The sequence below is a fragment of the Suncus etruscus genome, chromosome 19 (assembly GCF_024139225.1).
Source record: "Suncus etruscus isolate mSunEtr1 chromosome 19, mSunEtr1.pri.cur, whole genome shotgun sequence".
In the NCBI taxonomy this organism is placed as follows: Eukaryota; Metazoa; Chordata; class Mammalia; order Eulipotyphla; family Soricidae; genus Suncus; species Suncus etruscus.
In genome coordinates, this window is record NC_064866.1 from 5434198 (window position 1) to 5460910 (window position 26713).

The 26713-nt window shown below is 36.8% G+C and overlaps 1 protein-coding gene across 1 annotated transcript in view; it reads left to right on the forward strand.

Moving 5' to 3' along the window:
* The window catches only part of SPAG17 (sperm associated antigen 17), a 236393-nt gene that overhangs the window by 161182 nt on the left and 48498 nt on the right, over window positions 1-26713 (forward strand). Inside the window, exons 21-29 of the mRNA XM_049766018.1 lie at window positions 232-468; window positions 2765-2876; window positions 4988-5131; window positions 9481-9594; window positions 13133-13302; window positions 16607-16724; window positions 18177-18352; window positions 21581-21740; window positions 24322-24325. Coding sequence (XP_049621975.1) covers window positions 232-468; window positions 2765-2876; window positions 4988-5131; window positions 9481-9594; window positions 13133-13302; window positions 16607-16724; window positions 18177-18352; window positions 21581-21740; window positions 24322-24325 — 1235 coding nt within the window. The remainder of the gene's footprint in view (window positions 1-231; window positions 469-2764; window positions 2877-4987; window positions 5132-9480; window positions 9595-13132; window positions 13303-16606; window positions 16725-18176; window positions 18353-21580; window positions 21741-24321; window positions 24326-26713) is intronic.

Consider the following 26713-nt stretch of genomic DNA (forward strand, 5'->3'; position numbering starts at 1 on the left):
ATAGTGACAGAGAATGCTAAAGTGGAGATAGTTCTGAAGAAAATTGGCAGTCTTTAAAACACATATTTTGACTGAGAGAACTCTGAGGAGGACCCAGGGTTTCTAGGTTTCAGAATTGTGATTTGATAGCAATAGCATTTATAAAAAAAATCATGTTAAGTTTTCCCAGAAATAAATATAAATAGGGTTTTATTTGTTTCCATTTTTTTCATTTTTGTTATATGCTTACAGGCATGGAAAGAAGAACAAGAAAAAATAGCAGAAGAAGAACGCTTAAGGGAAGAAAAAAAGGCAGAAAAGAAGAATAGGGAAGTTGGTAAGAAGAAAGGCAAGGAAAGGGTAGAAAAAGAGGAGACCAAGAATCTGAAAAAAAAATCTGTTAGTAAGGAGAGAAATAGAGATGAGCCGATGAAGATCCCTGAAGATGCAGAGGTGTTAAATATCTCGCAACCTGAGATCACATACCCGGTAAAAGGAATTCTAAAATATCTGTTGGGGTCATTCCCAAGTGGAAGGGTTCTTGGACTACTTCACCTTGCTTCAGAATATTTAGGGGTTCTTCTAGTACAGATATCTTCTCAAATCTCTGATATTCACATTTGATATCACAGACCTCAATCGCTGTCTATCTAGCCAGTTTCTCTTAATAAAATAAAACCAGGTTATAAGGGGCAACAAACATGTAAATGTAACACAAACGCATAGATTTTGTTGTCGGAGAGATAGTATAGCAGGTAATGCGCTTGCCTTGCACGTGACTAGCCCAAATTCAATCCCTAGTACTTCATGTGGTCCCTGAACATCTTTGTTTGTGACCCAAAATTAGGCAAACAAATAAATAAGTAATCACTTATCATTATATGCAACTATGCTACTGCAAAGGGTTGAAATGGATACCAGTTGTTTGTATCTCACATGATAGTATTTACAAAGTATATTTGATTGATCCCTCGTGCTTTAACCAAAAATTTTCATTGAGCAAACTGTCCCTTAGTCAATTTGTGAGGATCATCTGAAAAAAGAATGAAAAAAATGTCACTGGCCTTTCTCCTACTACTCTAAGCCAATTGTCTAGCTCTCCATGCATCACAATTCTGCAGAACACTATGAGAAGCTCTTGCTTTATGTTTACTTGTAGAATAAGAGGAAAATGTTGGCCCATGGCCCTTATACACCTTTACAATTATGTGGTCCAATCCTGGTACATGATGATCTGGTTCATTCTAGACTGCCCATGGTCCATCTGCCTCTATTGTATAGACCCAAATAATATTTTCAATGCTCAAATGGTCCTTGGACCAAAAATCCTTTTCCATTCCTAGTCTTAGAATATAAACTGCCATGATTCCTTAATATGTCAATTAATTCTTAAAAATAACAACCAATGAAAGAGAAATTGATTTCTACTCACATTTCTTTGGCAATGGTCAATGATTTGATTTAATTTAAATTGTTTTTGTTTTTAAGAGTGATGAGTTTAGTTAGAGAAATAACTACATTTTGAACTGTCCTAATAATGAAAATGCATGAGGGAAATGGAAAGCCTGTCTAGAGTACAGGTGGGGGTCGGGTGGGGAGGAGGGAGATTTGGGACACTGGTGATGGGAATGTTGCACTGGTGATGGGTGGTGTTCTTTACATGACTGAAACCAAAACACAATCATGTATGTAATCAAGGTGTTTAAATAAAATATATAAAAAAAGAACAAGGGGGCCGGAGAGATAGCTTGGAGGTAAGGCGTTTGCCTTTCATGCAGAAGGTCATCGGTTCAAATCCTGGCGTCCCATATGGTCCCCCGTGCCTGCCAGGAGCAATTTCTGAGCATGGAGCCAGGAGTAACCCCTGAGCACTGCCGGGTGTGACCCAAAAACCACAAAAAATAAATAAATAAATAAATAAATAAATAAATAAATAAATAAATAAATAAATTCACTATATATTGAAAAAAAATTGTTTTTGTTTTTGGACCACACCAGGTGATGCTCAGGGGTTACTTCTGGCTATGCGCTCAGAAGTCGCTCCTGACTTGACTGACCATATGGGACACCAGGGGATCGGTCTGTCCTAGGCTAGTGTAGGCAAGGCAGGTACCTTGCACCACCGCAGGCCCCACAATGATTTTATTTGAACTGGGTCTGAGGGTGATTCAGTGGCCAGAATGGAAAATAACAGATGGCCTTTGGGCTTTCTTTATCTTTTCACCTTTCTATTCCCATTTTTGTGATAACCAGGGATTGTTCATGACACTTGATTTGTGCTCACACATTTGGGTATGATGCTTACCAGAGACTACATTCCTGGCTGTGGTACTTGCACATGTATTGGCCAGGATGTCACGCCCTTGGTCATGGTGTTTGCACAGCTTTTTGTTAGTGGTGATGATTTACATGGTGTTGGAAGAAGACAGGGACAGAGAGGAGTTGTCCCCATTAATTGAAATACTAGCATGTACCTGATTGCAAAACTGTATGCAATATTGGGGATCAAAGGCAGTAGAGTTGCCAGGCACAACTGCAAGTTTTTGTTAGCACATATGAGGGCCACAAAGTGTCAAACTCATGGCCTCACTCTTCAATCGCCGAATAATTTCCAGACCCCAGACTTCCCTTGTTTCTACCTTCACTGAAGCACCACAGGAGATGCTGAAGGAGAACATGGCTGCTTACCCTGAGCCTACAAAATGACTGCCTCGTTGATAAGGTTTGATTTTTTGCCAATTGCAGTTTCACAGCAAAAACATAATTTTTTTTTTTTACATTCTAGTTTCACGGATACAACATGGGAGACATACCCATCCAAATCTCAGGAACCAACACGTATCTGTATCCTTCAGATGGAGGACAGATTGAAGTCGAAAAGACAACATTTGTAAAAGGTACATTGAAGAGTTCTAGGTTAGATTCTGGAAAATAACACTTGGGGACTTACTACCTGTTTCCATTTATTTAGCAGCAAATAAATTTCTTCTGTATTCAGCAGTCTTTCCCTGGGAAAGTGGCCTGGTGATGAACTGAGAAAATTCTAGTCTGGAATTATCCTGAGAAAAATCTTTAATTCTTCCCAAAGGGAGTACTGACCTAGGCTTTGGGCATCCTGTAGGGAGATTATGCAGGATTACCTTTTCAATAACTTTACAATGTTTTAATGGCTCCTCTCAGCATTTTTTTACAATATGTTTTTTATTTGTATTTTATTTTATTTTTTCATTATTATAATAATTTTTATTTTGACCAAAGGGGATTACATATCTTTAACAGTAATATTTTAGTTAAATATTAACATTGAATCAGAGGCTTCCCATCACCAAAGTTGTCCTCCCTCCATCCCCGTTCCCAGCTTGCATCCCATATCCCCCTCTCTTACCCCCTGGGCTGCTAGTATAAGTGGTCCCCTCTGTGTCTAGCTTGTTGTAGATTGGGTATTGATACTTTTGTCGTTGGTTTTGGATTTGGTGTTTAAGTCTGATCATTTTTATTACTACTTAGTCATCATACAACTGCTTGGTCTTGGTACCCTTCATTATTTCCCCCTCAATTTGAGAGGCGGAGTAAGATGGTTCAAGTTATGTGGATCTGTTTGAAGAAAAGAAAAGCAATAGCATGGAGTAAAAATCAAACAAGGCAAAAATGGGCCGATTCCTTAGAGGCTCTCAACATCAGTTTGAGGGAAGAAAGGGAAAGAAGAAGAGAAACACTACAACAATACAAAAAGAAAAATCAAACAAAAAAATCTAATGAGCACTACAGCACTAAAGACAAATGATTCCTCTATGGGTTTAAGGACCCTAAGCTTTGTCTGATAGCAAACAGTGACCTTTGAGTGGTGTGAAGATTTCAGAAAGGAAATGGAACCAGTGTCTGTTGATTATAATGTGTCTGTGGCATACAAGATTGTACCCCAGCAAGTATCAGAATGGTTCCTCCATCCCCAACCCTCTCCATATATGTGATAGCAGCCCATTCTGTCTCACTCTCACTCTTTCTTCCTCTTTCTCTCTCTCTGTCCTTCCCCATCTTTTTTTCACTATTTCTCTTTCTCTTTTCTCAACCATTTAATGAGGCAATGAGAGGTGATGCCCTGTGTAAAATCTTAAGCCAAGTGAAAACATTACTAGTGACTAGACAATGAACAAAAGATCACACCAGTGAAGTAATGAAAGGGATTTCTAATATATATAAGTATGTGTCTTCATTTATATTTCCACATTTTATATTTTAAATATCATCACCTGGGTATAGGATACACCTAGTAGTAATTAAAGGCAAAGCTGAGAATCTCATGAGAGAAGCACTAGATTCTAATTAAAAATACTATGACAGGTTAAAAAGTATATCAAAAGTTTTCCAAAGTTTATTGCTCTTTACCAATATTTGTGTATAAATGCAATATAGATATTTTCCAGATTTTTCAGAGTAATTGAAGTATTAATTCTAATCATCTCAATCTTGAGATGTGGTAGCCCAAAATTAAAAATAAAAACTGGATTCATAAAATAAATCGATGGCAAACATAGTATGGCTTATACAGATGTTGTGTTATTAAAAAGTCGTATAACCGAAATCTACATAATCTTATAAATCAGTTAAAAATTGCTTAGAGGGCAAAAAATGAATCTGAACATTAGAAAAGGTAATGCATTAAGGAGATCCTTAACCATCTTTACCAACCATTACTACCATAACATTAAGTAATTCTTCATTCATTGCAAAACCTTTTCATATTAATCATGCAAAGTGGTTTATCGTGATGTTGAGTAGAGATTTACAGTGCCTCTGTCATTTTACCTTTTCTTCTGCAATCTTAGTCTTATCTACGCTTATTCCTCTTATTTCTCCATTACACTACTTCGTTAGGAATGTTATTTAAAAAAAATATTGTGGTATCACTAGCTGTTTCCTAGTTTAAATGTCACGTTGCTCTATTGAGAAGTTCTGCCAAGGAGCTTAGGGTATATTTAACCTGTTTCTAACGTATGACTATTTCCAGGCTCAACTTTTGTCAAAGTGAAAGTTAACAAGGACAAGCACAGTTTTGTTGTTCATTTAATAGACCCTAAACAAATTGTGAAAGAGGAAATACTAGAAGATGATGATGTTTCAGAAGAATCGAGAGAACAAAATGTTGAAGTGGGTAAGAAGCTGCATTGTTGTGACGAATGGAAACTCAAATTTATTTTTTAATATCTTTTAGTACGTTGATTACAGACATGATTGTAGTTGGGTTTCAGTGATATAAGGCACACACCCCTTCACTATTACAACATTCTCATCACCAGTACCCCTATTTCCCTCCTCCCACCTGCATTTAAGACAGACTTTTACTTCTGGAAAATCATATTTAATGCAACAAATCTGTCCTCTAGAAAGGAACATGCTTTCCTTGTCTTATCATGTAGAATTTTTTTTTGGTTTTTGTTTTTGTTTTGGGGTCACACCTGGCAGCGCTCAGGGGTTACTCCTGGCTCCACGCTAAGAAATCACTCCTGGCAGGCTCGGGGGGACCATCTGGGATTCCGGGATTTGAGCCACCGTCCTTCTGCATGCAAGGCAAATGCCTTACCTCAAGTATCTCTCCAGCCTCAACCATGTAGAATTTTTCTAGATTTTCAGCCACGACTGCTTTTATAATTTCCTAATATAATGTACAAATACATTACTTATATAGACCATCGATATAAAGATGTATAAATAGGCTCCGTACTTGACTTTTGCTTCCAGTTGGCACCTAAATCCTTATTCTACTTCTCATACAAAGCTTACCTAGCCCAGCTACCTTTTTATTTATTTTTTGGTAGCATCTTTGAAATTACAACAGCTATTTGGTATGAATTTTGTTTTATGTACTTAAACCAAATGCAAGCTCTAGGACCTAGATTCTCATTAATTGATTCCTGCTTAGGTTTAGCTCTCTCCAATATTCACAACAAATGATAGTTTGTCTCTGTGCTTTATCGCTTAATTCTCCCTACAGCATCAGATTTCTTAAGTTACAAAGAAGAGAAAATATTACAAATCTAACAAGAGTCTAACAACTCGCAGGTATAAATGTCCATTGGTAAAACATCATGACAATTTTTGAAAAAACTATTTAACAAATCAAGCACTATCACTCAGGAAAATCATTTCTAGTTCAATTGAACAAGGGTTATTCTTCTAACAAATGAAGATTAGTTGATAAAAACGTTTGTAATTAAAACAAATAATTGATAACTCAGTCTATTATTAATTTTTGTTATGATCACAAATGGTTTTATTTTTTGTTTGTTTGTTTGGTTTTGGTTTTTTGGGTCATGCCTGGCAGTGCTCAGAGGTTACTTGTGATTCTTCACTCAGAAATTTCTCCTGGCAGGCTTCAGGGAACTATATGGGATGCCGGAATTCGAAACACCATCTCTCCTGTATCAGCTGCGTTCAAGGCAAACACTCTACCGCTGTGCTATCTTTCTGGCCCCTGATCACAGTGTTATGAAAACTCAAGAGCACACAATTTCACAAGTATGAATTTATCAGGAACTCAAAAAAATTAAATATTTTTATTGGTTCCAGAAAGATAGTAAAGTAGGTCAATCATTTGCCTCATACACGCTGAATTGTGTTTGACCCCTGGTCTCACATATGGTTCCCTGAGCATCACAGAGTAATTGTCTGAGCACAGAGCCAAGATTAATCCTTGAGTATTGATTCAATTGTGGTCAAAAAATTTCAATTAATTATGTAAATAGTTTTAAGTATCTGGTTTATTACAAAAATATACAAAATATAAGAATATTTAAATAAGGTAAGTTATCCATAATTCTATAATCTAACAGTAACCACTATTTATTAAATATTATAAACATATTTGTATATATTAAATTTTCCTTGAAATAGTATTTAAACATTTTACTTATTACATATTTTTGTTTTACATATTAATGCAATTTATAACTAATTATATTTAGGTCTATTTATAAGTGTGTTTGTATTTATGTATGCAGATACATTTATTTGAAAAGGTTGTTTTTTTGCATGGTAAGTGATTGTCCAATATTAACCCCTAATATTAGTTAATACAATCCCAGATTCTCAATTTTTCTTTTAATCTTAGTTTCAATTTCATAGGAGTGTAAAATTTTGGCTCAAATTTGAGTAGTGATCTATAATCCATGGATATTTGACATTTACATTTTAGTAGGGGCTGCTAAAAATAAATATAAAATAAAGTTAGAAGGAAAAAAAAGTGAAGAATATGTACTAGAGATCATATGTGGCCTAAGAATGTTTGTGAGTTGAACTAGGCAGATGCAGAGCAAATGATCAGAGACATGAACAGAGCAAAATGCAGAGAAAGGAAGAAAGATGATGAAAGAAACAAGGAAGCAATGGCTTTCTCTCTTTTGCACTGGCTTTCTGCTATGCATATATTTATTGTTGATTTAGTTTTAAGTCATCTTTTCTAATGGGATACATGGTTGCATGTAATCCTAGTGGTGCATATATCTATGTATCACAGATATCTTGCTAAATATAGGCTGTATAAATCATCTTGTTTCTTTTGATTCACTATTTATAGAAGCACCTTGGTTAAAAATTGTTCATGCTTGAATTTCAGTCATACAATATACATCTCCTTTCATTGGTTCACATTTTCCATCACCAATGTTCCCAGTTTTTCTCCCACCCTCACCCCTGCCTGCCTCTGGATGCTTCTCTATCTTCTCTCTCTTCTTTCTTGCTCTCTCTCTTCCTTCCTCTCTCCCCCATTTCTCTTTACAATTCATAGTTAGCATTACACCTATCTTTTAGTTCTAGATTAAAATTAAATGAGTCCTCGGAGCTAGAGAGATAGCACAGTGGTAGGGCATTTACCTTGCATGCTGCCGACCCAGGACTGACTTGGGTTTGATTCCTGGCATCCATATGGTCCCCTGTGCCTTCTCAGGGCAATTTCTGAGCCCAGAGCCAGGAATAACCCCTGGGTACTGCTGGGTGTGACCCCACAAAAAAAATTAAATAAGTCCTTATAGTCTGGAAATAGTTCTTCTTCAGTCCAGAAAAAATTTCTTCAGTTATTTATTTTTCTCTTTAACGTGTTCTTTTTTGTTTCCTGAAATACCTAAGTTTCTTACCTAACCCATGACTACCTTCTTTTTAAACACTTGGTGTAGGTTTACAAGTGTTTTCAAAAATAACCTATAGATGAATGAGACTATTCTGTGTCTATCTCTCTCTCTGATTCATTTCACTCAGCATAATAGTTTCCATATCCATCCATGTATAGGAAAATTTCATGACTTCATCTCTCCTGGCGGCTGCATAGTATTCCATTTTAAGAGTTTTAGGTTCAAATGAGGAGAGAAAACAGATCTGTTGATCACCTAGTCAATGCAGATCAATCATTCATATGGTAGTCTAAAAAAAGTTTTAAAATTAAAATAATCCATTTGGTCTTAATTTTTACACATTTAAATGCCTTCACATCTTGATGCCTGAGAGATAACACAGCAGGTATGGCATTTGCCTTACATGGGGCTGACCCAGGTTTAATCCTTGACATCCCATATGGTTCTCCAAACTTGCCAGGAGTGATTTCTGAGCCAGGAGTAACCCCTGAGCGCTGCTGGGCGTGCCCACAAACAAAACAAAACAAAACAAAGACACAAAACAAACAAACAAAAAACCACACAACCCCTCCCCCCAAAAAACTACAGAAATCTTCGCATTTCAAAACATATTTAAAAATAGTTTCAGTGAAACAAAAAGTGCAGCAAAACAAGAACCTTTATACATTATTTACAACATGAAGTAATAGGTAAAGGGAGGCAAACCAAAGGTAAAATGCACTGTAGGGAACCCAGTGGACATAAAAGAATATTAACTAATAAAATAAAAGCAAAAGTCATGCATAGATATATTCCATGTTATATAAGAGACAAGGAAGCTTGCCCTTTTTCTGGCCTTGAGGGTTTCTTGGGAATTAAGTTCCTGCCATTAACTTCACTTCACTTCTTTTTTTTTTTTTATTTAAACACCTTGATTACATACATGATTGTGTTTGGGTTTCAGTCATGTAAAGAACACCCCCCATCACCAGTGCAACATTCCCATCACCAATGTCCCAAGTCTCCCTCCTCCCCACCCGACCCCCGTCTGTACTCTAAACAGGCTCTCCATTTCCCTCATACATTCTCATTATTAGGACAGTTCAAAATGTAGTTATTTCTCTAACTAAACTCATCACTCTTTGTGGTGAGCTTCCTGAGGTGAGCTGGAACTTCCAGCTCTTTTCTCTTTTGTGTCTGAAAACGATTATTGCAAGAATGTCTTTCATTTTTCTTAAAACCCATAGATGAGTGAGAGCATTCTGCGTTTTTCTCTCTCTCTCTGACTTATTGACAGAGTAAATGGCAGGGACTGAATTCCCCAACTTTGAGCTGAATTTTACTAACATTTTTTTAAAATAAAGTTGAACTATCCTTGATCTTACATTTTGTCTTTTAGATGAATTTCATGCAAAGAATAAAATTGTCAGCAAGTTTGGATCTTTCTCTGCCACCTTGGAAAATGGAATTTGTCTCTCAATAAGTTATTATGGGTCAAGTGGACTGGCTCCAGGTGAATAAATACAATAGAGAGAATAAGTATGCTACGATAGATAGGTCTGTCTACCAAATCTGTCAGTTCATGTGTTGACAATGTATTCTTACTAATGTCTCTTTGCCAACATGTATGAATATGTATGTGTGCATTGTATGTATAAGTATTTCATATGAATATGTATGTATAAGTATTTCATACATGAAAAATAGCAGGAGTAGACAGGATTTTTGATTGGTTGTTTGGTTGTTTGTTTGAGGCCACACCCTGCCTGCCTACAGATTTCTGTGCTTGGGAACTATTCCTGGACATGCTAAGGGGACCATGTGATGCCAGGCATCAGAAAGAGGCCTCCCACATGCAAAGCATTCATTCATTCAACCCACTGAGCTTTTTTCCTAGCCTTGATAAATGAAACAGGATTTGCTACGATTCTGTAATCATGGTGCTTAAATAAAGATATTATTGGGACTGGAGTAGTGGTGCAAGCAGTAAGGTATTTGCTTTGCACTCACTAACCTAGGATGGACTGAGGTTCGATCCCCCAGCATCCCATATGGTCCGCCCAAGCCAGGAGTGATTTTTGAGCGCATAGTCAGGAGGAACTCCTGAGCGTCACCCAGTGTGGCCCAAAAAGCTAAATAAATAAATAAATAAATAAATAAATAAATAAATAAATAAATAAATAAAAAGATGAAATTGGTTAAGCTAAGTGGTAAAAACAGTATTTCCTATCTATATGCATGTTAATATATACATATATACAAACAGAGATATATTCTAATTGTCTCTGTTAATCATCCATTGTGAATAAGCCCATTATTTGTTGCCAAAGAAAGCAATAAGAAAAGCCTTTCCCAAAAAACCCTCTTGGTTTCAACAAAACTTTATTGACTCCTATAATTATGGAGTTGTTCAGAAGTGCTTCGGGAAGTTGAACTTCAAGAAACCATTTTGAAAGATTTACATACACTACACTGTTTTTTAAATTAATTTTTACTTTGACCACAGTGGATTACAAATCTTTCACAGTCATATTTTAGGTCCATAGTGACATTGAATCAGGGGCCTTCCCACCACCAGGGTGGTCCTCTCTCCACCCCTGTTCCCAGCTTACATCCTATATCAATTCTCCTTTGCTCCCCTGGGCTGCTAGAATAAATGGTCCCTTCTGTGTCTAGCTTGTTGTAGATTGGGTATCGATTCCGTTGTCCTTAACTTTGGATTTGGTGTTTTAAGTCTGATCATTTTTTTTTTTAGTTCTACTCAATGTTCATACAACTGTGTGGTCTTGGTACCCTCCATTTTTCCCCTTCAATTTATGAGGCAAAACAAGATGATTCAAGTTATGTGGTTCTGTTTGAAGAAAAGAAAAAAGGGCAAAAATCAAGCAAAAAACCGGAAGGAGTACATCTAGAGGTTATAAAAATCAATTTAAGAGAAGAAAGAGAAAAAAGAAGAAAAACATAGAACCCGAAAAGCACGATAGCAATAAAGACAACAACCAAACCCTACTCTTAAAATTCTTCAACAACACTTTCTTGACAAATGTAATCATATACCAATTTTCAAAAATAACTTAAAAATTTTGAATTCTCATGCAGTTTACAGGGATCAAATTATAACATATTAAAGTCTTTCCCCACAAAATATAAAGGTACTAAATATATATAAAAACATACATATGTTTTTATATATATTTATATATATATATAATGTGACTTTAAAACCATGTGTTAGTGTAGATAATGCTGATCCGAGTATTTATTCTACTATAGTTCCTTCAAAGGCTGAATTTCTATGTTTTTTTTTTAATATTCTTACCGTGGACCAAATACTGTACATTCTAGTGAATTATAGAGACCATTACACTTAAAATGCATTGGTATTCTTTGGAGTTTTGTCCTTTAATCTTGTATTTTAAATCAACATTTGGAGAAGTCACCTAAAATATGTCTTAAAATTTGTCTAACACACAGTTATTAAAACATATTATTACTTGAGGCTGAAGTAATAGTACAAGATGTAGGATACTTACTTTATGTGTGGCAAGTCTTGGTGTGATTTAACAGCACCCAGTGTGGTCTCCTAAACCCTTCAGGAGTGAGCCCTAAGCATAGAAACAGGAATAAATTCTATGCACCATTGGGTGTGACTTAAACAAAATATATCTCATCTGAATATTGATAAAAATATTATAAAATAAAATACTTATATCCTATTCTATCAACTGTGATATTTCCTAAATAATTTTTTAATTTTTATTTAATTCTTAAATTATATGCAATTACACCTTCTAAAACAAATATTCCTAACCTTAGTATAATACTGCTTTTAAAAATGTTTATATTGTGGATAAATAATACTACTTTACCCTCTTTTTGGGGTGGGGAAGCACACTGCTGATGATCAGGGGTTACTCCTGGGTGTGAGCTCAGAAATCGCTCCTGACTTGGGGGACAATCTGGGACGACAGGAGATCAAACCTTGGTTTGTCCTGGGTCAGCTGCATGCAAGGCAAATAAATGCCCTACTGCTGTGCCATTGCTCCATCCCCAAATATTCTGTTAGCTACCCCTGTTCCGTTTTTCTAGAAGATGCCCGCTTGTTCTGGTTTTCTATATAATTCTGTATTTTCCAAAAATAATACACTCTCAACAAAACATTGTAATGATGATGAATAACTATTCACTATTTAAGTTTCTTATAGTTGCATCCACAATAGCTACTCAATTCATGGCACCTAAAAGTGGGTGCTCCATAAATATTTACTAAATAAGAGAATGGATGGGAATGAAAGAGAAGAGTAACTTCTAGTAACTGGATGGCTATTACTATTAGAGCTTCGTATGGGCCAAGCAACTTGCCAATTCAGAGTCAGTCATGAATAAAATCATGGTATGTCTATTCAATATGCAAACTAATAGGCAGGTATTTAGAGAGAAATTTCTAGGGAAAGCTATATACTTCAGAAAGTATCACTGAGGTAAGTTGGAACTGTACAATCAAAGCAACAAGGAGACTGGAGAGATAAGAGACTGGAGAGATAATATAGCAGGTAGGCTTGCCTTACATGTGACCAGCCTAGGTTCAATCCTCACTATCCCAGATGCTCCCCTTACCACTTCCAGGAGTAATTTTTTTTTTGATTTTTCGGGCCACACCCATTTGATGCTCAGAGGTTACTCCTGGCTAAGTGCTCAGAAATTGCCCCTGGCTTGGGGGGACCATATGGGACGCTGGGGAATCGAACTGTGGTCCTTCCTTGGCTAGCACTTGCAAGGCAGAAACCTTACCTCTAGCGCCACCTCGCCGGCCCCAGGAGTAATTCTTAAGTGAAGAACTAGGAATAATCCTTGAGAATTGCTGGGTGTGGACCCAAAACAAAAATAAAGAAATGAAGCAACAGAGAAATTCATCCAACTGATACATGGTAGTAAACAAGGCAAAAATTATTACTAATATAAATGAGAATTTGAGATGCAGACTTTATTGTAGCATATTTTCATACATAAATGTTTAATTGACTTTTTCTCCTTTTTTTTTTTTTTACTAGAGGTCAAAGATCCTAATTTGGAAGCAATGCTGGATATTCCATCAGCACTTTCTCCAACAATCATTCCCACCCTGGCAGTTCCCCAAACCAAAGCAAAAGTGAGAAAAAGCAAAGAAAAACCCAAGGAATCTCTTAGGGAAGAGGAGGCAATGAAGGAAGAAGAGAAAAAAGTAAATGAGCCAAGGACCTTAACACCCATGGCTATATTCTATTTCTCCCTCAAATTTCACTTTTTAAAAAGTCCTGATTATGTCATTAGCAGAATTATCATGCATACATGTTATTATGCGATTCATTAACATACCTTTAGATTTCAATTTTCTGTGGGCAAGAAATTTGCAACAGGAACTGGTTTTCCATGCCAGTTGACATAGTTTATACAAACTATCTTAGATCTTATATATATGCTCTGAAATTCTCAACAATTGTCTGAGAATGACCTTAGAACGATAGTCTCTTTCAAGGTATAGAAATTAAGAAAACATTAGATAAAAGATTCACTTAGCTAGAAGAAAATTTGATGCAAAACATTAAATTCATTTATTATGATTGAGGGTCTGAGGAATTTAGTAACAAATCACAGCAGCAGAATTGAGGAAACTGAAAAGCAAATCAATATAAATGGAGACAACACATAGAAAAATCCACGAAAATGAAAAGAAATATAAGGTATAATTTTTAAAATGGAAATAAATGCAAGATACTAAAGAACAGCAAGAGGCAGGCAGTCAAGGGAAGGTTGCTTGCATTCATAAAAGATCCAAGAGTTCTCAACCCTAATGCCAGCATACCTGGTGTTTTGGTATGTTAGGCATCTCTGCAGAAATCAGTAGTAAAGAGATGAAGATAGGCTATTTGCAGGGTGGTAATTGTTGGTTTGTGGATGCAGCTACCAAGATTTGGCAGGGTGGGTTCTTAGCCCACCCCTTCTCCAAAGAGTGCCCCAGATTTCAGCTGCCAGAGCGGCATACCCATGATTTTTTCATGGCTTGGTTTCCATCTCTTTCTAGAATAAAATGAGTCTATTGAACTGGCTGGTGAGCTGACATGGTGACATGTCTGCAGCTCCATAATTTTTTTTTAAGTAATGAATACTTTATTTTTGGAGGCTGTACCTTGTTGAGGCACTTATTTTTTCTAGTTTGTTTTTTGCAGTGTGCTTGTCTTTGAGTACAGAATTATTATGAAATGGTTGCAATTTTAATTATACCTTCATGCCCTTTATTCTTGTCTTTAAATTATTACATTGGATGTTGTTTTTATGATTATAGCTGGTTATTTTTTATAGTTGCCTTTTATCAGATTGCATATGAGTAGAAGTTTTTAATTTATTTAAAGAAAATACATCACATAAATGACACAAATGATCATAATACATTTGTTTTGGGAAGAACAAAGGCACAGTTATTAAAGAAATAGAAAGATAAAACTAAAGAGATGGAAGAGAAAGGAAAATAGAAAAAGTTCAGTAGCAAGTAGATTTTTGAAAATGATTGAATCACTGATGAATTCATTAAAGCTCTAGCAAAAAGTATAGTAATATCTTCTTTCTTTTTTTTTTTTAAGGATAAGAGTTAAAGAAATACAGTGAAAACGGTGTTAGAGTGGCAATTGTTGTTTGCATAGGCCCAGGAAAATATGGGGAAAATGGAAAGGAAAAGCCTTTGCCTAAATACAAGGAGACCTTACCCTGAGGCTTTTCTGGCATACTCTGAGCTCCAGGCATACTAGGTTGTCCAACCTCTGATCATTCTCAGTGGTCCCAGAAAAAAATTTTTTTCACACAATGCTGTGGTTGGTGTCAAGTTTCTGTAGTTAAAGATCCTGGATTCTGGACCCGGAGAGATAGCACAGCGGCGTTTGCCTTGCAAACAGCCGATCCAGGACCAAAGGTGGTTGGTTCGAATCCCCGTGTCCCACATGGTCCCCCGTGCCTGCTAGGAGCTATTTCTGAGCAGACAGCCAGGAGTAACCCCTGAGCACCGCCGGGTGTGACCCAAAAACAAAAACAAAAACAAAAACAAAAACAAAAACAAACAAAAAAAAAAGATCCTGGATTCTGTGCATATTCTACATTGAAGTCAGGATATGTGCAACGTCCTCTAGTTTCACCTTCAATTAGAGGGCAATGCTGAGAGCCCTGCCCTGAAAGCACGTTGTTGTTGATGTTAAGTCTTCTGGGTGTTAAGGGAACCCTCTTTGGAGTAAGTTGATGCCAGGGCAATGGTAGGGTCTTCCCTGGTAGAGGATTGCTTCCAGGTGATGTTATAGACAACCATGGTTGTTTCGTAGATGGCATCCCTGGTTCAGGGGTGAATGGAGAATGCTCATTCTTCTGAGGCCTGTGCCAGGTCATTATGTCAATAAATATGATTCGATTTTTAAAACTAACTGAGTTTGCATCTGAGTTAGATGCTGGTTTTGTTGTCTTTTTTTTTTTTTTTTTGCATATAAAGTATGTGAGTGTATATTATTCAATTTAGGATGGGCCAATACTTCATTTTGCTATAAGAAAATTTACTTTGTCTTGATTTACAAGGAGATAAATTTGGCATTCAAAAGCAATAGGATAGAGCTGGAATGATAGCATAGTAGGAGGTCATTGTCTTGCATGTGGCTGACGCTGGTCTCATCTCCAACAGTTCATATGATCCCCTGAGCCTGCCAGGAGTAACCCCTGAGCACTGCCAGATATGGCCCCAAAACAAAACAAAAGTAAGATATATATATATCTTATATATATATATATATATATATATATATATATATATATATATATATATATAGTCTGAGCAATTTGTACAGCAGGTAGGGCTCTTGCCTTGCAAACAACCAACCCAGGTTTGATCCCAGCATTCCATACTGTCCTCTGAGTTCACCAGAAGTGACCCGAGTGCAAAGTTATAAGTGTGTGTCCTTCCAATAAATACAAGCGATTGGAGAACATGAATTTCAAAAATTAAAATTTAAATACTATTAAATACAAATTAATTTTATTGGAGACCAGAGAAATAACGCACCAGGAAGGGCACTTGCCTTTGAACCCACAACCTGGATTCAGTCCCCAGAACTATATACATATGGTCCCCCATGTCCTTCTAGGAGTGATTCCTGAGTACAGAGACAAGAGTAATCACCTGAGAACTATGGGGTGGGCTTTATAGAAATTGTTTCATGCTATTGAAAGCATCCCTAGTAAATCAATTTTTAAATGATGATGGTAATGGGATATTATTGATGATTTTGTGTTCAATGATACAATTTTTAGGGACAGGTTTATATCTTGAGCATTTTAGTTCATTTTACAGAATTTCATAAATTCTTTTTTCAAGTTTTTTGTTTTTAATTTATTGTCAGCTAATTATTCATGTTTCGTCCATTGTGATAAAATATCAAGAACATAGACATAACTTATTCATAAATCAAAAAAAATTAAGAAAATGACAATTCATTTACATTTTAAACTATCTACAGGAAGAAATGGAACCAGAATTCGTTATTGAAGAGATTCCCTTTGCTTCCACCTTCCAAAATCTCAATGTTTCTTGCCCTAATGGACTTCTCGTGACCTTTCTTGGGCAAGAGTACTCAGGTAAAGTGAAGATTGTAGAAGGGATAAGGAAGCAAGGGAGAAAAAAATATGGAAAATGAATAGCAATCAAAATTATTTCTATTAGTTATTATTCCTAATAGTTAAAAGTACTTGTTGTGGATAATGAATCACAGACTAAGAATATTTTTTCACCACATTTAGGTACTGTTATTTGCCACTGTTACTAATAGTATTTTTGCTTTCCATTTATTACTCCCTTTTGTTAAGCTCATTTGTTACTCCTTTACTAAGCATGTATATATTTACATATGTATGTTTATATATGTATATCAATATACATATATGATATATACATGTATATTACATATAATAGAGAAGGCATTCTATTTTTGTCTCTTTTCTTCTCGCTGACTTTATTTATCAAAACAATTAGCCTGATAATTATACTTAGGGAAGTAAGAAGAGAGGGCCAAATACAGAATGATTTGTTTTGTGTGGGATATAAAGAAACATAGTAAGGAAACAACAAATGCCCCCAAAACAATAGCAACTGAGAACTGGTCTTTGGCAGGAAGAAAATCACTGCAGGTAGAATGGAGGGGGAAGAATGAGAGGAGGGGACATTGGAATAATGGTGGAGGGAAGTCAACACAGGTGATAGGTGCGGTGTTGGATACTTTCATGCAAAATAAAAAAATTGACATACGGCCTAAAAATTGTTAAAATGACAAAAATGGGGAGAGGAGATAAAGAGAGACTTCTCCATAAAAGACATTATGATGGCTGATAGGCATATGAAAATGTGCATTTTAAGGGACAGGGTGAGAAGCTAAGAGGAATATCTGGAGATGATAGTGGAGAGAAAATGTCAGCAGATACTGAGCTGCTTCTGTGTGCTAGAAACTCTCAGTAGTTGGTGTCTGTTTTGAAGGGTTGACAAGGTGCTTTTGTCCTTGAGAGCAAAGAGCAAAAGATGCACACAATCTGGATTTGTTAGAGATGAGGAAATTATGATAGCTTGGCAAGATGATGAATATTTAGGAAGAGCAAGCTTTGGGTCAGTGACCTCCCCTGCAGCTCCAAGCAACCTGGGGCCAGCAGAAGAGCCTTGCATATCCTGGTGCAAAAAGCTTTCAAAGAGAATTGTGTATGCCACCAGAAGAAGAGGAAACATCAAAGACAGTAGCCAAATTCCTTTCTTATTTTTGCCCTGTAATGTCCCAGACTTGCCTGGAGAAAATGACTTACATGTGGAGATGGAAGGTGCCTCGTAAGTCCTGGTTTATGATCTTATTTTCTCCGTCTCACTCCATCTCACAAAGACAGCAGTGAGCCAGTATTTACAGTCGCCATAACAGGGAAAATGTCCTATTATGTAAAGGCAGACAAAAGAATGAAAATACTTATGGAAGAAGATGATATCCACACAGCATTGCTCCATTCACAGTAAAGCTTCCATTGTTTGTTTTTTTGTTTTGTTTTTTCCAAAAGATCATTTTATCATGGATGACGATCCCAGTTGTAACATCATGGTCAGACAGAGCTATCCCCAAAAAGTGAGACATTCTGAGTTCTACAAGGAGAGGCCATTAATGGAGCAAGAGGCATCAAGGGTTATCACCAGTCAAGGAACCGTTGTCAAATACATGTTGGATGGATCCACCCAGGTAAAAACATGTTAGATAAATGCGTTTTTGCCACAAAATGAAACAAGCTTTGGGTAAGGAAAGAGAAACAGCTCATTTGAAAATACAATGACACTGCCATTCTAACATAAGATGCAAAATAAATTTGTCATTCTGTGATACAGGATTGCAGAGAGCAGTGTTTCCTCATTCCCCTTCTCTCTTCCCATCTTAAAACAATAATAATCAGAAGACCTGGAAGATTCTAGAAAATGCAGTCAGAGGGTATCATATTGTGAAGATATACTAGTCTGACTAAAATAGAAAACCTCAGGAGATAGTTCAAGTGGTAGGTAGCATACCTAGCATTCATAAGGCACTAAGCTCTATTTCTGGTTTCCATGTGTTTGTTAATAAACAAGTTGTTATTTTTCTGCAAGAGGAAAATAAAAAAACATGCTGCAAAATTAAAAATTAGAACAAAAGTTCAAATACAGATGTTTCACATATGGAGTCCCGGGTTCAGAACATCAGGTTAATGGCTAGGTTAAATTATCGTCTAGAAGATAAGAACCAGAAACCCTAATAACCAGAAGCCATGTGTCCTGCTTTGTACTCTGCTTTATGACAAGCCAGGAGCTCCTCACAGACAGAAGAACCCCACTAAGAAGCAAACTTAGAAATATAACCAAAGCCAATAATCACTTATAGGGTAGAAAAGCAATCTTATTAAAGAAGGGTACAACATTCAATTTTAAAAAATAATACCTAACAAGAAGCAAAGTTTTTTCATTTTGAAAATGACTAAAAGTAATAAAATCTGAAGTCAGGTACTGAGATATTAAACTCTGACAGTCCATAAAATCATATAAATTGTTTTTAGACATTGCCTTGGAAAAAAATTCAAGAGTTCTTATATATTAAAAGTTACAGGTGTATAGGCCATGGATGTAATAGAGTACATACATATATGAGTGTAACAGACTATGTACATCACATGTATGAGGTCTTGAGTTCAATCCTTGGCATCACCAAAAGAAGTAATATTGTGAAAGATTGGGGGAAAATAATTATGGAAGAGAAAAAGATTGAAGCATTGAAAGGATATCAATTAGATAGACTTTCTAAGAGAACAAAGTATTGAGAATAAAGAAAAATAAAAGGGTATCTTCCCAGAATTAAAAAAAAAATACTAAGATTAAGACATGTGTTAGACATTTGCCTTGCATGCAGCCAATTCAGGATGGATGGTGGTTCGAATCCCAGCATGTCAGGAGCGACTTCTAAGCACAGAGCCAGGAGTAAACCCTGAGTGCTGCTGGATGTGACCAAAACAAACATACAAAAATATTAAGATTAAATAGAACCAAGTGCTAAAGAATCGCTATAATTTGGAAGAACCAGAAAGGTAGTATAGCGCATCAGGAATTGTCTTGGATGCAGCTCACCCAAGGTTGATCTGTGGTATGTCCTCTGACCCTCGTGGAATGATTACTGATCACAGAGTCAGGAATAAGCCCCATGTATTACCATTTGTGAACCCCCCCCCAAAAAAAAAAAAAAAACAAAGAAAAAACAATCATTTGGTATTTTGTAGTACAATTTTAGGACTTGATAGGTAAGTAATTTCTAAACGTCTCTAACAGAACTCATCAAAAAATAACTACTAGTTAGCATTGGATTTCTCAGTAGCAATACTGACAATGGTCTTTGTCTTATGCTTGTAAGGTATTGATACTGAGCATTGGTACTTGAAGTACTTACCCGTAGTAAAGAGATTTTTGATGGAAACTAAACATTTCTTTTTTAAAAAATCTTTATTGATTGACTGGTTTGGGGGACACACCCATGGTACTCAAGAGTTACTCCTGATTCTGTGCTCAGAAATCACCCCTGGCAAGCTAGGAGACCATATGGGCTGTGGGGAATCCAACCTGGTCCCTCCCTGGTCAACTGCATGCAAGGCAAATGCCCTACTGCTGTGCTATCTCTCCAGCCCCAAAACTAAACATTTCTAAGTGACACATTTTTAATGTAGTCATTAGAAAAATTGAAGTAGCATGGATAATTTTCCAGTTGCTTAACAGAAAAGTAATAAATGGGGAAAAACAACACTCTAAATAACAGAATAAAAGACAGAAAAACAATTTTAATTAAAAGTACCATGATTTACAAAGTAACTCATAGTTGAGTTTAGACTTAACAGTTTTCTAGCACCAATCCCATCATCAATGTCAACCTTCCTCTACTAATGCTCCCAGAGTCCATCCCATACCTCCCCTTCCCAGTCCGCCATCTTAACAGGCACATTTTAAAGTTTGGTTATTAAGGTTTGGGTCCCATGATTTTAGTGTTGTTATTGACATGGTTTTGATATTTAGTTCTATCCTTCCTTAACATCAGCAGTGTACCTGAATTCCTTTGACTCCTACCCCTCATTATATCATATCAAAGATAGGAATTTTTATCAAAGACGAGGACAAGGGAAGGATGAAACAGAGCTCAGAGTCCACTGGTAACCTCTTTCTGAGGCACAAACTCAGGCATTGCCAGGGCAAATATTGTTAATGAGACATTAACATTCTTTGTGATTGAACCCCAACTTATTCTGCTCATTGCTATCACCCCTGGGTTCTAAGAAGTCCCCATATTTATACAGAGTTAGCACATAAAAATAATTATTTCTAAATAAAATACAAGAGAAAGGGATGGAAATAGAGGGGAGATGATCAAAGGGCAAGACAGGTTCTGGCTGGGTACCAGAAGAAATAGGTTAGGTTTTGTTGTCACAAATAATCAATGAACCAAAAAAATAAGAACCAAAAAGGTGTTGGGGTTGAGAGAGATGGAAAGAACAGCAGATTCATGGCAACAAAAAGCAGGAGAAAAAAGAAATAGAAGGCAACCAGAAACCATCACATACTATCATTATATTAATTAGAAAGCTATTGTCTCTGTGCTCCAAATTTACCTTTCTATGTTTTGTGATGTTGAATCTTTGGATTTTTTTACTTAATTGGTTAATTAATTAATTTTGGTGCCACACCTGGTGGTACTCAGGGGTTACTACTGACTCTGTGCTAAGGAGTGATTTCCTGGTGTGGCTCAATTCTGGGAATGAAACTCAAATCAGATGCATGCAAGGACAGTGGCCTATCTCTGGCTCCATTAATTTTAATTTAAATCTGTTCAAATCCTTCATTTCAAATCTTGTGTATCGTTAGCTGTCCTCTTCCTTCTTGGAAAGTTAAACTTTAGTTTTTCTTTCAGATTCTCTTTGCAAATGGTGCTGTAAGCAGTAGTCCTGATCCTGGGCCTATTTGTCCTCCTGTTGAGATTCCAGCCAGCCTTCATAGTGGTGACATCATAGACACAGCCTCTCAGCAGAAATCAGAAATAACTCCTTTGGATGTTGTCACAAAGAAAGGTAGTAACTGATTTCTAATTAACTTACGTTGACTTTAATAAAGTCTTCAAGTATTTAATAAATGATAGGCATTAGAATTATACTTCTTTCTCTATAATTTCATAGTCATATTCATGCATTGTATAGTATTTTAAAAGCCGCATTATGTATTAAAATTCATAATGTTTCAAGAATTACGTTTTCTCTGGGTTATAAGTAAGATATTTTTCTACATCATTGCATACTCTTAAGCAAGATTAGTTTTTACCTGCTGTGCTTCAGGGTTGGTTGTGCAAAGCCTTGATGCCAAGGTTTTGAGAAGACACAGACATGCCTCTGATTCTATGACTTTTTCCTTCGTGTAGCAGGACGACCATAACAGAAAAGAAAAAATTGGTAAACAAGAGGGCTTCTCTGTCTTTCTGTAGCAGGGGAGAAAATATTTTCAGATTCCAGAATTCCCAATCCTTGCAACTCATTCAGTAGATCAAGTCAGGGACCTGGACTTGAAAAAACTATCATCCAGTATTTTTTCCTAAAATCTGAACACAGCTAGTAAGGGCAAAGAAAGTGTAGCTAGCAATCCACAGTGTCTGCCTTACTTGACCCTGCAAACTCTCTCCCCTCAGAGATATTTTCTGATCTGCATTCCTATTAGGAAAACATCTACTTCCTCTTATTCCTGCTAGTTCTAACTATCCTCATTTTTAAGTAGAACATTCATGCATCTTAGGAAGAAAAAATATAATTTGTAAATGCCTACTATGGAGTATTACTCAAATTTTTGTTTGTTGGTCAGTTGGTTGGTTGGTTGTTTTGGTGCAACACCTGGTGGCGCTCAGGAATCTTGTGAACATTATATTAAAGGAAATAAACAAGATTATTTTGAGGTAATTACAATAGTTAAAATCAAAGACAAGGGGGCCGGAGAGATAGCATGAAGGTAGGGCGTTTGCCTTGCATGCAGAAGTATGGTGGTGGTTCGAATCCCAGAAACCCATATGGTCCCCGGAGCCTGCCAAGAGCGATTTCTGAGCATAAAGCCAGGAGTAACCCCTGAGCACTTCCAGGTGTGACCCCAAAACAAAACTAAACTAAAAATAAAAGACAAGGTTGGAGAGATGATATAGCAAATAATATTATTATGGTCTTACCTGGCCTTGCTTGCAGTTGACCTGGGTTTGCACTCTGACTCTCTATATGGTCCCCTGAGCACCACTGGGGGTGATCCCTAGAGCACTATCAGGAATAAGCCCTAAACACATCTGGGTGTGGCTCCAAATTTTAAAAATATGTTTTTATTTAAAACTAAAATGGAATAAAATCAAAGACAAAGGGAATTTTGATTGGTGGGAATTTATGGGGGATCAGAGAGAGCTTTTTAATTATTTTCATTTCCATTTTACTGGAGATGGAAGTAGTGATACTTGTATAATAAAAGTATTTAAACCAATGAACTGCAGAATAGTTAAATTTTTTGTTTTGTTTTTTTTTGTTTGTTTGTTTGTTTGTTTGTTTTTGGGTCACACCCAGTGGTCCTCAGGGGTCACTCCTGGCTGTCTGCTCAGAAATAGCTCCTGGCAGGCACGGGGGGACCATATGGGACACCGGGATTCGAACCACGCACCTTCGGTCCTGGATAGGCTGCTTGCAAGGCAAACGCCGCTGTGCTATCTCTCCAGGTCCTGAATAGTTAAATTTTAAATGCTATAGATATGTATTTTCCCAAGACTTTAAAATTTTTAGTAGCTCTGACATAGAAAAATTAGGTGGGAGAAATAGTACAGTGTATTATCATACCATGTCCCTGCCTTGTACTACTGAGGTAGATTAGCATGGGTTCAAATCTCTGCCGTCCCATATGTTCTTTTATTTTAAAAAAGCTTTATTTATTTATTTATTTATTTATTTATTTATTGTCTTTGGGGTCATACCCAGTGATTCTCAAGAGTTACTCCAGGCTCTGGACTCAGAAATTGCCCTGGCAGGCTGGGGGACTATAGGGGATGCCGGGAATCGAATCGGGTCCCTCTCCGGTTGGCCACACTAGACAAAAGATCTATGCTGTACTATCTCTCTGACCCCAAATCCCATATGTTTTGGGCACAATTGTACTATTTGATCTTGGCAGTCCTTCTTTTAGTGAATCTTTCTTCTCCTCCAAAAAAAAAATAAATGGATAATTGGAAAGTAAAATCTAAGTGCTTTTTACTATTGTTAATTTTTCTCTGATTTGTAATGGCATTAAAAGTTTTAGTGGGGGCTGGACAGATAGCATGGAGGTAAGGTGTTTGCCTTTCATGCAGAAGGACGGCGGTTCGAATCCCAGTATCCCATATGGTCCCCTGTGCCTGCCAGGGGCGATTTCTGAGCATAGAGCCAGGAGTAACCCCTAAGTGCTGCCGGGTGAGGACCCCCCCCCAAAAAAAGTTTTAGTGAATATTCTGTTTACATCTTGTCTTGATTTACTATGGGGTGGCCATCATATTCATATTACTTTGTTAGATCTTTAATATATAATATATGTGTTGTTTTATACCACAAATATGAATTCTTTACAATTATTGACTTATTTGAAAGTTTGATATTTTTCTTTATTATTAAGAAATGTGGGGCCGGGCGGTGGCACTAAAGGTAAGGTGCCTGCCTTGCCTGTGCTAGCCTTGGACGGATCGCGGTTCGATCCCCCGGTGTCCCATATGGTCCCCCAAGCCAGGAGCAACTTCTGAGCACATAGCCAGGAGTAACCTCTGAGCGTTACCGGGTGTGGCCCAAAAACCAAAAAAAAAAAAAAAAAAAAAAAAAGAAATGTATGGTAACCTATGTATTAATAACAGATATGTGTGTTTTATGTACCAACCACAGCTATTAATTATTTTAAATCACTGAATTATTTTAAGGATCAATATTTTTCTTTATATTATATTAATAAATACAACTTTTATGAGCTACATGCTTAAATAGTCCTAATTTACCAATGATGCAATAGGACTCAGTGATATATATTAAGTAAATTCATTTGAGTTCTCTCAGCTAGTTTCACACGCCTTCAGTGATCTGAAAGCTAGATTTGACCTATTTTGTTCATTTCATACATGTTATCATTATATCCAATGACCTTGTATGAGGGGTCATAAATTTCTTTATTTCTTTGGCTACTGAAAATTTAAAGGGATAAATTCTCCTTCCATTATAACTGATGATCAGTTCCTAGTTGGAGAAGTGAATGAAAAGAATCGCATAGTTTTCAGTACTTCCCAGCTCAAGAGTTTCCTCTTTTGTCTATATAGGAGCACTTGATGAGAGAGTAACCACTTCTCTTAAAATCTATGCCTAAAGCTTGAGGCCTGGCTCCCACCCCAAACTATGTTTCCTTTTGCTGCATTCTCCCACCCCTGCAGCCCCTCATACCCTCTTCTCAAATCACCACCTGCACACAACTAACTCTGCTTCCTGTCTGGGATATAAACCAGCCTCCTACCCTCACTTCCTCACCTCTGCTTCCTGCCCTCCCCCACCTCATTCATCATAGCCATCCCCCAACTCAGGAGCCCGCAAAATTTTTTTAAATAACTTTTATTTTGACCAAAGTGGATTACAAATATTTCCCAGTAATATTTTAGGTCCATAGTGACATTGAATCAGGGGCCTTCCCACCACCAATGTTGTCCTCCCTCCACCCCTGTTCCCAGCATGCATCCCATACCCCACTCCTTTCCCCTCTGGTCCCCTCTGTTTTTTTAGCAGCTAGCTTGTTGTAGATTGGGTATCGGTTCTGTTGTCATTGGTTTTGGATTTGGTGTTTAAGTCTGATCATTTTTTTAATTTCTCAATGTTCATATGACTGTTTGGTCTTGGTAATATCCATTATTTTCCTCTCAATTTATGAGGCAGAACAAGATGATTCAAGTTATGTGGTTCTGTTTGAAGGGAAAAAAGGGGGGGGGGGCAAAAATCAAACAAGCAAAAAAATGAGAGGAGTCTTTCTAGAGGCTATAAATATCAATTTAAGAAAAGAAAGGGGAAAAGGAAGAAAAACAACAATACAAAAAAAAACCTACAATGACCAAAATTTTTTTTCAAATAAAAACCCCCGAAAAGCACCACAGCAATAAAGACAACAATCAACAAATGACCACGATCCGGAAATAAAAACAAAACAAAGAGGAGCCTGCAAATTTTTACTGTATGCTGATTCCAACTGTATTGATCCCTGTCTAGTTAGTACTTGGGTCCTACCTTTACTCCCAATGATGCACCCCAAAAAATTCTCACAAGGTACCCACAGCTGCTAGAAATTAGTATAGTGAGCACTAATTTGATTCAGTGACTAGGAGCATAGGATCACTACTCAAATCACCTGAAATTCAGAGCTACACACACACACACACACACACACACACACACACACACACACACACACAGCACGAGGAGTACCAGAAATACAAATAAATTTTAATGAAGAAATGCAGCTATTCCAATAGATAGTGACAGAAATTCAGGTAGATTCTTGGGCACATACGTCCAAATTTTCGATGCTGCTAGAGAATAATGTAAGAGCAACCGTCTTTTCAAAGTTCACTGAACTGAGGAAATGATGGAAGAAAGACAATATTTTTTTTAAATTGAATTAAAGAATTCATTAAAACAGAACTGAAAGAGCTAAAGAATATAGACCACAGAACTCAACAACTGAAAGGGAGAGACTGAAAATCAAATGTGGCCTTTAAGGAAAGAATAGTCTCACTGTTATGTGAGATTTAAGAAAAAGAAAAGACAGTATAATAATAACACCCAGAGACGATAGAGATGAGGGTTGGAAAGACCAGCTTATGATAACGAGCTTATCACAGAGAATGGTAAATGGAGATAGAGATATAACTACACTAACAACTACTATGACAATGATAGAGAAATATAATGCCTATCTTGAAGACAGGGAGGAGGTGGGGAGAGGTAGAAAATGGGGGTACAATAGTGGTGGGAAAGTTGCACTA